Source organism: Syngnathus floridae, chromosome 4 (genome assembly GCF_059516105.1).
Source record: "Syngnathus floridae isolate MCC-2025c chromosome 4, RoL_Sflo_1.0, whole genome shotgun sequence".
Lineage (NCBI taxonomy): Eukaryota > Metazoa > Chordata > Actinopteri > Syngnathiformes > Syngnathidae > Syngnathus > Syngnathus floridae.
The window spans coordinates 15,527,580-15,539,986 of record NC_142416.1 but is presented as its reverse complement, the minus strand read 5'-3'; the positions used below and the strand labels follow the sequence as shown (position 1 = coordinate 15,539,986).

Below are 12,407 nucleotides of genomic sequence, written 5' to 3'. Positions count from 1 at the left end.
ACGACTCAAATAGATGCCTCCTTCGAATAAACTCCTGGTACTTTGTAGTTGAGTGTTTGAAGCATTTACAGATATTATATCTCAAATGGGTGTGGGAATAACAAGACATTCAAAGCCGTCAGATAACTTCCAGCTTGTAGCACAGCCGCATCCTTTGTGAAATCTTATTAGCTATCGCACATGGAGAGCCTCCTTGCACTTTCACAAGGTTAGCATGAAATATGACCATAATTATGTAGATGGGAGATTTTATTATCATGATTTCCTTATTATTCCATCGTTAATCAATTTTTGTCTTTTGTCCCTCTCTGTCTTTCTCTCTTCTCTGTCTATTTTTTTCCTTCAAATTCCATCAATGGTCCCGGCAGAGGTCGAACAAAAAGGTAAGCCCAGCATGTTCTTAAATAGTATTGCGTGCCTTATGGTCAAAGCCCATCTATCTCGCTGTCATTGCGGTTTTATTAAGACAGCCTGATCTCAGCATGTCGAGGCAATTTCGAAACACCGGTTCTCATTAGATACACTTCATATTGTTTCGTGGTATCGGATAGACGAGAGCGTCACTTAGCAAAACTCTCCAAGGGTCAAGCACGTTTTTATGATGAGCCAATGAATCTAGGATTGCTTTGACATTTAATATTTCGGAATCTTCCTGTGTGATATGAAAATGACACCAGTGCTTTGAATACCTAATCAAAGTTCAATTAATATTCCCAGTCGGTTGCATAAGAGCTGGAATCATATAAGCGAGAAGAATTGGAAAACCGCAATGAGAAGAATTGGAAAATCGCAACGAGCATTTGGCATGTCTTTTTCTATGTCTGGATTATAGTACTGTATAGTTTGTGTCTACAAAGGGGACAACTTTCCAGTTAAATGACTCAAGTCAGGTCTCACTAGCCACCCACGATTCACTGCATCTCCCACATCGCTCATAAACATGACCTCAGTATTCCAAGATGGAGATACCAAACACAGAGCGGGAAATTAATTGTTGTTGCAATTGCAAAAACAGTAGGGGGAAAAAAAAATGACGGAAAAAAGAAAGGCAGGAAGAAAGAGACATAGAACTAATGAGGAGCTGCGATGGGAGGGAAAGTGGGACTCGGAGAAAGAGGGGGTGGGTAAATGTGCCCGTTTTGTCTTAGCGACAATATGCTGGTATTATCTGTTGCTGTGCTCTGCAATCATCGTGGCTCATCGCAACACGATCTAAGCCAAGCCGAAACACACAAAAAATAATGGACTTGTCAAGGAAAAAAGTCAGGCTAGTTGACATTTTATCTTTCCATAAAAAAAGAAATCCCCCTAATGTAAATATGGTGTTATTCATCCTTTAGTGTTTCTCTGCCCGGGAATTCTGCGAGGAGTGTACCAAAGTGAACATCTTTTTGAGTCCGACCACCAATCTGGGGCCTGGTGCAAAGACCCGCTGCAGGCTTCAGACAAGATTTACTACATGCCCTGGACACCATATCGTACTGACACGTTGACCGAGTACTCATCCAAGGAAGACTTTATTGCGGGCCGGCCGACCACGACATACAAACTGCCGCACCGTGTGGACGGCACCGGCTTTGTCGTTTATGACGGTGCGCTCTTCTTCAACAAAGAGCGTACCCGCAACATTGTCAAGTTTGACCTCCGCACACGTATTAAAAGCGGCGAGGCCATCATCGCCAATGCCAACTATCACGACACCTCCCCGTACCGCTGGGGAGGCAAATCGGACATCGACTTGGCGGTGGATGAAAACGGACTCTGGGTGATTTATGCAACCGAGCAGAACAACGGGCGCGTTGTGGTGAGCCAGCTTAACCCTTACACCCTACGCATCGAAGGCTCATGGGACACTAGTTACGACAAACGCTCCGCTTCCAATGCTTTCATGATCTGCGGCGTTCTGTACGTAGTCAAGACTGTCTACGAAGACGATGATAACGAAGGGACGGGGAACAAGATCGACTACATGTACAACACGGACAAGAGCAAGGAGACGAGTGTCAACATACCGTTCCCTAACTCCTATCAGTACATCGCTGCAGTGGATTACAACCCGAGAGACAACCTTCTCTACGTGTGGAATAACTATCACGTGGTCAAGTACTCACTCGACTTTGGCAACAATGGTAAGTTCTGAATCTCGCCACTTTGCTAGTCACTCTTACCTTCAGATCTTTTCTCTTTTACTATCATACATGAGATCAAAGAAATAAATCCCTGGGCAGGATGTTTTTATCTTAACATTAGCAGTACATTGACATTTTTGTAATGACTGATAATTTACTTTTTTGTCGTGACATAAGGGATACTCACGGGCTCTAATCTCACACTCCACTATTTCATTCAGCGTTTTCAGCTTTGATAAGAGAAATAAGTCCTTGAGAAGGATGTCTTTTTCTTCACATTAGTTGTACCTTGGCATTTTTGAAATGATTAATAATTTCATGCCAATTGCTTTTTCTGTAGTGACATAAGGGATACTCAGTCACTAATCTTATGCCAATAATTAAATTCTGAAAAATACCATAAATAGGATAGAGGGGGGGTGGGGGGGAAATCACCATCTGTGCCTACATAGTTCTCAATTATGATATCTCACTCATGGTATCTGCGTTTTTAGTGATTAAAGAAAACCCGAGATTACTTTTAAAGTTGGATGGCACTACTTTCTTTGATGCTAATCAAAAAGCAAGTTGAAAGAAAATATGCACATTTTATTGATCTTTGTGTATTTAACAAGCCTCAACAAAAAAGAACTCGACTTGAAAATGTTTGTTGAACATGATCAAAAGATGAGAAATATTATATCGGACAATGACATACGGAAGTGCTGTTGTTAGCTTTAAAGCAGGGGCACTGACAAGCGAGTGGCAGTTGTAGTAAGGGCGGATGTTTGGCAAAGGCACAAGAAAATTGTATTTTCAATCAGCACTACTATCAGAGTTTCTAAAAATGATTTTCCACTTTTTTGTTTCATATTGTAATCATTTTGAGAGCATTGGCATATTAACCCAGGGCTTCTCAATTCTTATTTCTAATGCCACCCAAGGAAGGAGAAAATATTCGACCATGAATAAATATCATTTGTCTAAAAACTTATAAGTACACCTCTGCAGAGGTGCCACCTACTGCAGTGAATGTGCAATTACACGTTTTTCTAGTATATGGGGAAAACATGTTCCTTGGGGTAGGACAGTTATAAAGCTGATGAAACAGACTGACAGTGAGAATTTATGTTATATTTTTTCAAGTATCCTGGTACTGGATGCAGATATGGTTAGCTCTTTGATATCAGCTACTGATGCACCAACTGCTCTTATATTCATATTAAGTTTCTAGATAATCTGCAATTTGATTGTTGCATCAAATTTTGTTTCCTATTCACTCCTGTTTTTCAGTGTGCAGTGCACAGCAGCTGTTCGTTTTTTTTTTTTTTCTTTTCTTCTCGCTACCAGACAACTGACAATGAACCACCTACGCACAATGAATTGTTTTGGGGCTTTGCTGTGGGATGAGGTTCAGTCTCTGTTGATTCAAAGTTTAGCTAACAAAACAAAACAGGAAAATTTAAATCTGTGCAGTTATCTGGAGTTAAATACGCATGGATACCTTACTCGTTTAATCGGATGGACAACTTATATGGATGTTCCAGGTGGTTCCTGTGAGAGTCTGGGGTCAAGTTGTATTAAGTTGAGAGATCACTTTAGACTCTACAGTAATGTGATGTTTGAACCAACTCTGGACACATAAGAGTGAAAGCTTGAGGCCATAAGTACTATTTTCCCAGTGTAATCTTCTTTCAATGCTTTCAATGGAGTCTTCAAGACAGTCTGGCTATATGGCTTATTAAATGTTGCCCGAATTAACGCATGCTCTTACATCGAGTAAAGAGGCGCAGTACAGCGAATTACAGAGAGAAGCGGCATCGAATTTGGTTTGTACCGATCAGGGCTTTAAAAATGTGCGATGGCGTGCATCGCACTTGTGCAACGCAGTTATCCTATTCATGATTGCACATGCATGTTTATCGGTGTACACTTGAGTGTGATCACTGTCATAATGGAGCTCCGAGTGTGTCAGGAGGGTCTAAAGAGGAGATCAATGAGGATTCAATGTGGAGAATGACCTCCAATGCACATCAACGAGCCAGACTGCTGACCAGCCAGAGATAAATACATACAATCAATGCGGCCTCGCTGCTTTACCCTGCGCCTCCCTTGACGCTATCGCTCAATGAAGACAAGGAATAAATTAGCTACCTCAACTGCATGATTTTCTCATTGTGGGGAATATCAGGTGACAAGTAAGCTTCTTTTACAGAGATCTCGCAAAATTGCTGCATTGGAGTTGTAAATCTCAAGGTGGAGCTGCTGTCAGACAGCTGTCGGAGGTGACTCTCAAACAACATCAACATCAAATAACAACGGATCTTTTAAGGACCACCAATGAAAGTGGAACTATGCTGCAACTGTGTGCATCTTCACGGTGACATCAGAAAATTACTTTTGTGACATGACGTGACAACATAGTTAAATTCAGTTTTCTCCACTAAGATAACAGTCTGGAGATATACGTGGAGATATACGTGTGTATATATATATATATATATATATATATATATATATATAGCAGAATTTTTTTTTATTTGAGTGTATAAAGGTATGAATTTATACACCTTTAATGGGGACACTAACACCTTCACACGCTGAAATACATTTGGCAGCTCAGTAATGCCAAGGTGTCATTCACCTTCCAAATAAGATACAGGAACGAGAAACTGAGCTGACGACATTTTTTTCCCCTTTTGCCACCTGCACTTTCTGATATTTGTCGGAATATGCTTTCGTACACTTCTTCAGGGTAGGGAACCTTGCAGTACACAGAATATTTGACACAGCTTCAGCCACTGTGTTTTTCATTGGTACTGCATGTTACGAACAAGACTTGGATTCAGATCTGGGGGCGTAAACACAAGTAGCCATTCCCTTCCTCCGAGCCATCCAAAATGATACGTGATGAGCAAACTGTCTGCTTTCAAAGTTGAAGATAATCCTTTACTGAGAAGATTGCTTATTGATCTCCTGAGGGAAAATTCAAGATCAGTTCAGTTTGTGGTTTGTTTCATGAAGAAATATTCTGCTAAGCTATGTGTGCGCGTGCGTGTTCTTGATTGGATTCTGATTTTAATAATTTAGTGATCCGTCCTCAATTTTACCCATTTACATCCTTTAAGGCAGATTTTTTTTCAAAAAGGTTATACTTATTATTGCAGGGTTCATGAACTCGTCACCAACAAGAGATAAGCATTTTATGTAAAACCAAATGTGTCTGCTTGTTTGAAGAAAACTTTAAACTTAGTCTTTGTTTTCTTATTTTTGTCATATTTTGTTTCCGCTAGAGATTCTTTAAGGGTCTCATCAATATGCAACCAACTCCAATACGGCAGCACAGCTCAGAAAAAAACTGAAAAAACCCCCAGTAAAGTTTTCTTTCAAATTCCAACTTTGAATATCACAGGCAAGAAGTCTTCTCAGGCTAAGCAAAAGGTGACACAAAAATACCCACATGTAATGCGCCGGATTGACGTCGGAAGTAGGCAACGGGAATTTGAATGTTTGAAAGCCACAGTTTTTTTTTTTTTTTTTCCTCTTGGCACTTGAGAAGAAAGTGAACCGGCTCGTTTTTGTCCCACGTCTGTTTGTGTTTAGTCTTTGTCTGCCGAGTCTCCCATTCTCTCACTCGTCATCATCATTCACACAAGCACTCACAATGGCAGGAATCTTAACATTTCCCTTTCCTTTATTCATATATCTTTCTTTTAGCCAACCTTGTTTTTCTCTGGCTTTACTTATCACCCACTTAATCTGCCCTCTTTTTCAGTTCCCGGATCACTTAAGGAACGTCCTCATACTAATCGAGACCACGCACATGAACGTCTAAAGTCAAAGTCACTTCTCAACATCGGCCTTCTCTCCAACCCTTCACTTCCAAACATTCCCATGTAAACTCATTTCTGTTTATGGACTTGTTTCATCATGTCCTCGTACATGCATATTGTAGAGGCCGAGCCTACGCAAGCAGCGTGGCGCAGATGAAACGTTTGAATAATTTAACACATCCAGTCTGCTTTGCCTTGCTCTTTGGAAAGTTGTTTTTTTTCCCAACAAAGTTGCAAACGTAATTCATGATGCATCTCTATCCCTTTTCCCAGCTTTGTTTTGCCACATCCTGCTTTATTGTGTTAGTTGATTTTTTTCTATTTCAGATCTGGAGACCGAGTTACCTTTCTAATTCTTCTATTCACATAATTCCTAGTTCCACCCACAGTATCTAGTAACCTCCTCACATATAAATAGCTATTCTATTTCTTCCATCTATCTATTGATTTCCCTACATGCTTGCTTCCTTATCTAAAGTATTTATTGGTCTACAAACTTTCACAGACAAGTATTAATTTACCGGAATTTCCAGACTATAAAACACCACTATTTGCACAAGCTTTGAATTTACCTTATAATCCAGTGCACCTTATCTATGGATTTTTTCCCATTGTTTTATTATATTATAAACAAATACCCTGTTTTGGTAATAAGGCTAATAGAAATGAGGACATTTAATTTAAAACATCTGCGGAATATAGTTCAGTGTGACTAATATAGGTGTGCGGCTAATAGTCCGGAAATTACGCTACTTATGCAGTACTTAAATTCTCTTCCAAGGTAGAAGATACTTTTTTGGAAGAATCTTTGGAAAAGTATCGTTTTACCTGTTCATTATACTTTGGCAAAACTATAGCTTGGTTGTCCATATTTCAATTACTGGTGATTTGAAAATACTTTTCCTTAGCTATCATACTTTGCATGATTGCAATGCTGCGGTAGGGGATGACCTCTCGAAGCAACAAACAAAAACTCAATTAGTGTCATCCCCTTTTGCATAAGTGTCGGAAGTGATCTCCTCAATCACAGCGAGTCATTAAAATGTGGTATTATATCATTGTGTTTAATAGACGGCCATACTGGACTGAACTCGAATTGGCCCTTCTCGCCACTCTGTCAGTTAGCGGAAATTTAAAAGTTCACCTCTCAACCTTAATGGCTGAGATCACAGTGTCCCATTTCCTTGGGAAGTCAAGCATGGAGTAGCTATTGTCTTAACCCTCTGCCATTTATTTACTCCCCCCGTGTCCTCTCCTCACCCCTACCCCCGTCTCCTCTGCTTTCCTCTCCTGTCCTCTTTCTCCTCTCCTGTTCCACCTCTTTGCCAGCTCTCCTCTCCTGCTGTCGTTTCCTCCCCTCTTCCCCTCCGTTCCACCGCTCCTTCCTGATTGCAATCAGCCGGTAGGGATAAGCATGGCAGGAAATGTTGGAAACAAGCTTAAGTAGAGAGAATAACACCGGTTTATGGCTGGAGTGGAGAACCCTCTTTCACCACATTACTGATTACTCTGAGCCTCAGCACACACCAGTTTGTGTGTGTGTTTGCTTGTGTGTCCTTGAGCTTCTACTGCGGACTTTTTCATCCAAAGGGTTGTGTCTGCGTGGGGAATTTTAAAGTGATAAATCATATTATGAGAACATTTGTGAATCTTGTTAAATCTAAACTTCACCAACTTGCAAAAGTGTGATATCACAATCTTACACGTTAATACCGCAGCTCTCACTTCTTTCCTAAGGGGCTTTATTCCTCACTCACATCTTCCACTTGCATCCGTAGCTTCTTTCTCTGCTTTTCCATTCCCAGCCTCATCTTCTCCTCTGCTAAACAGATTACGACGCAAGCTCCTCACCAGAGACTTTTCTTTAGAGAGTCTGCAACACCTGTTCTTTGCCTGCGGTGTGTCCTTATCGATTGAAAGGCCCCCGCCAGGCCGTCTGTGCGTGTTTGGCTTCCACGACGCTTCTCCGTCTACTGAGCGGCCCGGTGCCAAATTAGGCTGGCATATCCGGAACACCGGGGTGGAGAGGAGACCCACTGTATTGCAAGAAATGAATACACGTGTCACAACTAACAATTATTATTAATAGTTAATGGATTAACCTGATGCAGATTTACTGAGAGGTATGGTCAAGTATTTGTGACGACGAATCCAGACACACATCTTCGAAAATGGACACTACATTTATTGAACACAATAAAAACAGCATTATTTGAAAAAGGTATGAAATAACAGTGCTCGGTACGGCTTGAGGAAAAAGGTGGCGATGAAAAGCCTTTTTGGAAGTCGGTGCCTCAAATTGAAGGACCCAGGTGTTAGCTTCTACAGCATGTGCTTCAGTAAATTGGTGTATGGCAACAGTGCGATGGAAGTGCTTGTTAGCCAAGAAAGGAAGCTCAGCCACAAAGCTTTGGTTTGTGCTCTCACTTGTACATCTAGTGTACACCCACCACAGCCACTTCGATGACTCACATTACTTTTAGGTAGCGTCCAAATAGATAGTAACTAAAATAACAGGAAAACAAAATATACATTGCTTTGAACGAGCGGTAGGCCGCAAAGCGCAACTGACCCCGGTATGCCATGCTTATGCAAGGAAAAAACTAGTCCAGGTTGGATGTGTTTGTAAAGAAAAATCCGATTTAATTAAATGTGCATACAAAATTAACAGTTGAACTTGTCAGGACCTGCCAGCCATTTGGATGGAGGCTTTATTAGCTGAGGTGGCGTTCTATCTTGAAACTATCGCTGCTTTGAAGTGCGCTATTCTGTCTTATCAGCAAGCTCGAGCCACTCGCCACAAGCTCTGCATGTGTATGTGTGTGCGAGTGTGTGTGTGTCAGCCATAGGGAGAGTGTGTTATCGCAGTATGCAGCCCTGTCCAATGTTTGGGCTGCCTCGAATGCTTTGTGTCCTGGAGTTAGATTATCGTTTTGCCTTGGAAGCGTCCCTTCCCACCCTTCGAGTGGTGTGTGTGTGTGTGTGTGTGTGTGTTTTAACGATACTGCATATTGTAAAACCCATACCACCACTTTCTTAACTCACCCCCTTTTTTTTTTTTTTTCACCCACTTCCTGTTCTTTCAGCCTGTCTTTCCCTGACCATGTTGGAATCCTGCCAGGTTTGTCTTCGCTCTTGCTCTTTCTCCCACCCCCCGTCAGCCTCTTGGTGTTGACGATTTACAGGTCCCTTTGTTTATTGAGTGAGAAGTCAACAAGAGTACTCCAGGCTACAGAGTGCATGTGAGGCGGGCAGATATATGCAGTCTTATAGCCGCATGGAGAAAACGCACAACACAAACACGCACTACACAAACATGATCCAACATCATGTCTGTCCACATTTTGGAGGATGGCATGTTTTCTTTCCAAGCCCCTTTGGTGGTGACAAGTCTAGCATTATGAACTGACCTAACCCGCTTGTGTACAAATGCTACTGGGTTCAGCAATAACGCGCAAAACCAGACACACTTCAGTCCACTGCTGACATTAAAGGCTCTTAGAACAACAGTCAAGGACTTTGTGTGTGTGTGTAGTTTGCATGCTTGTTTTTGCCAACAACTACAAACAAGGGAGGTTGATTTTCTGTCACTTTCATTGACCAAGGCGCTGACACAGAATCTGGATTTGGTCCCACAGCGCCAAACAGTTGCTCCTAGGGGATAGACTACGCGTTGAGAGCAAATTTTGCTGACAAATGAAGTACTGTAGCAAAAACAAAAATAAGTCCTGACCTTGAATTTATGGTTAATGTTTGGAGATTATCATAATTGGTTCTATTAGGGTTCTATAACTCTTTGCAAAAGGAAGTTTGGTATTGTCATACTGCAACAAATAGCCTCGGGTGATATATGAACATTGCTGCCGAGCTTTCAACTTTCCTTGAAAGAGTTTGTTGCAGCATAATAGTTGATAAAAAAAACAATGTCATCAAAAACAATTAGCGGCCCATCTGAAAGTTTTGATCCAACCTATCACATCATTTTATACAGCTGTCAGAGTGTGTTAAGTTGAATTCATTTCATTTTTGCCAGGCATGTGAAGAACAGTATTTTGAAACATATCACTTGGAAATATGTGCTGGTGTGACAATAACGATTTTCAACTTTAAAAACTCAATTTAAAATAACTATCAATAAATAAATTGGTGAGAAAATACAAATAGAATCTTCAAAACAAAAGTTAAGAAAAAATATTGTGCAGTCTGTATAGAGTACAAACTTACATTTAGAAGAAAGTTGTGATTGAGCACTATTAATATATCTTGTTTTCAATATTACCACTTATGGAAGTCGATGCTAATTCTAATTAGCATATCAAAGGGCTTTTATTCTGATTTAATGATATCACTGGTAATGTTTATAAAACAAAGCATGCCTTGTATTTAAATATGTTTGTAATTATTTTTGTAGGGTGTTTGTTTTTACACTAAACTCCAACTGTGGTGTCATTACACGGTGCAATCAGGGTACTTTCATAAAGTAGCTTGGGCACATTAATCATTTTTATTCGATTATAATGTTCACATGATCGTGACAAGCGAAAATCAAAAGCATGATTCAATTACAAATAATTGCCTGACAATTGTAGTGATAGAGAAAACGTGTCGTGCTGTTTTCTGTGTAATGTGCATCACAGAGCAAAGCACACTAACAGCCTGGGCAGCTGGACTTTGACTTTGATTGACAAATCAACGCATCTACAACTATCCATACTTTTTTTTTTTCATAATGCAGACATCATGTCACATACAGCTCTGCAATTTCTTTAAAAGCAGCTCGAGTGGCAGTCATGATGAATTTATGGCTTTTACAAAAAATGTTATCACCTTAAAGAAAAGAACGTTCAAAAGGAATAAATGCGATAAAAAAAAAAAGAGTTTTTTGTCAAATGGAATTCGGAATAGGGAGACTAAAAAGTGTGAACAAGAAAGTTATGAGTGAGCAATCAAGTCAGAAAATGTCAGGTGGAAAATGTCAAGAGAGCAGCAGAGGAAAAGAAAAGACAGAGATGATGTGGCCCCTTGCCTATGATGCTCGCAGGCTTTTATGTTGCCTCACCCCTAGCTGCCAGCCCTGTTTTCAGCCTTGTACTCAAATGACAGCAGACATCACCCTCAGACACACACACATACACACACACACTCACACCATTACTGTTGTGGCAAGGCTCCTAATCGTGCATCCCACACACACACACTTTTTTTTTCCACCATGAGCGCACACACACACAGATTGACAGCTCGTCCCTAGGCCACTGCTGACACACATGATTGATGGCAATGTTCCGTGGAGAATGCATAAGGCAGGGCCAGCAATAATTCAGGAACAGGGAGCAGCTCTGTTTAGGTTGAGAAACACTCCATTAAGTTATGAAGAGAACAGAACCAATGTACAGAAGGTACAGCGGGATGTTTCACGGCTGTCAGTTAAGCGGGCCGGCCAGGGAAAAACACAGAGGGAAGGTGGTTTTCATTAAAGTCCACAGGAAGGGTCAACTTGTGGTCACAATGAATAATATAGACACCCCCTCATTGCAAATATCCACAAAGACCTTCTTCTCATTCTACCCACTCTTTTATTCACACCCAAAGGACTGTGCAAATATCATTAAATCAATGGTAACAAGCATCGCAGTAAAAAGAAGGTGACTCCATGACCTCACACAGATATATTTGAAAAAAGCTAATTTAGCCAGACCATCATTACAACAGTAAACATGACAAGCAATCTCATACAAAAGCACCAGGGGAGAAGGCTCAGTATTTTCTGTCTATTCGGTTTGGCATTTAACTAAAGTTCCTGGATTAAGTTGTGATTTTCTTTAGCAGATTAATCCTGCCTCAATTGCAGAGATCCACTAGTTGCATTTAAGTAAAGATCTTTGTAGGGACTAACCTCTGTTCCAGTGGTTGCTGCATGGGCGTAGGAGATGTTGACAACTTGTCCCTCAGACCGGCAATTGTTCTTGCTGTATTCCTTTCCGAGTGTAGTATGGCTTGCTTTCTACTCCAAAAATGATTTAATCCGATGTGCAGGTATTCAAATAACTAAGTGTCCAAGTGACCGAGTGGTAAAAACTCCATGACCTTCGACCCCCACGCTGATCACCTCCACCTGAGGTCATTATAAGGACTAGGAGATACTCACACTGCCATCTTTGGCCAGCTGCTGCAAGTGTGAAACCATGATAAACTTGTGACTCCTGCAATCTACTTTGCTGGTTGCAGCCAAGCAGTGTTTCATGATATGATTAATCAACAATCAATTCCACACAATTATCAAAACACTTAAAAATCAATTATTTGAAGAATCTGTGATGATGCCCATCCACCGTTAAGATGGAAATAAAAATGACAGAGATGCCCTCACAAGTTCTCTCTAAAGGTTTCATTTGAAAGCATTTTTAATTAAAGATGTGAGCATGGGCTCTGACTTGGCCTCTGTGCAGGCAATGTGTAAATATTT

At 40.8% G+C, this 12,407-nt stretch overlaps 2 protein-coding genes across 14 annotated transcripts in view; one reads left to right on the top strand and one right to left on the bottom strand.

Moving 5' to 3' along the window:
• Positions 1-12,407, bottom strand: part of LOC148399406 (multiple PDZ domain protein) — a 150,665-nt gene that overhangs the window by 92,242 nt on the left and 46,016 nt on the right. The gene's annotated exons all lie outside the window — the stretch shown is intronic.
• Positions 1-12,407, top strand: part of adgrl3.1 (adhesion G protein-coupled receptor L3.1) — a 114,005-nt gene that overhangs the window by 60,797 nt on the left and 40,801 nt on the right. For all 13 annotated transcript variants that reach the window (XM_088373944.1, XM_088373943.1, XM_088373951.1 and 10 more), the window contains exons 6-7: positions 369-383; positions 1,341-2,129. In XM_088373944.1, the coding sequence (XP_088230070.1) occupies positions 369-383; positions 1,341-2,129 (804 nt within the window). The remainder of the gene's footprint in view (positions 1-368; positions 384-1,340; positions 2,130-12,407) is intronic.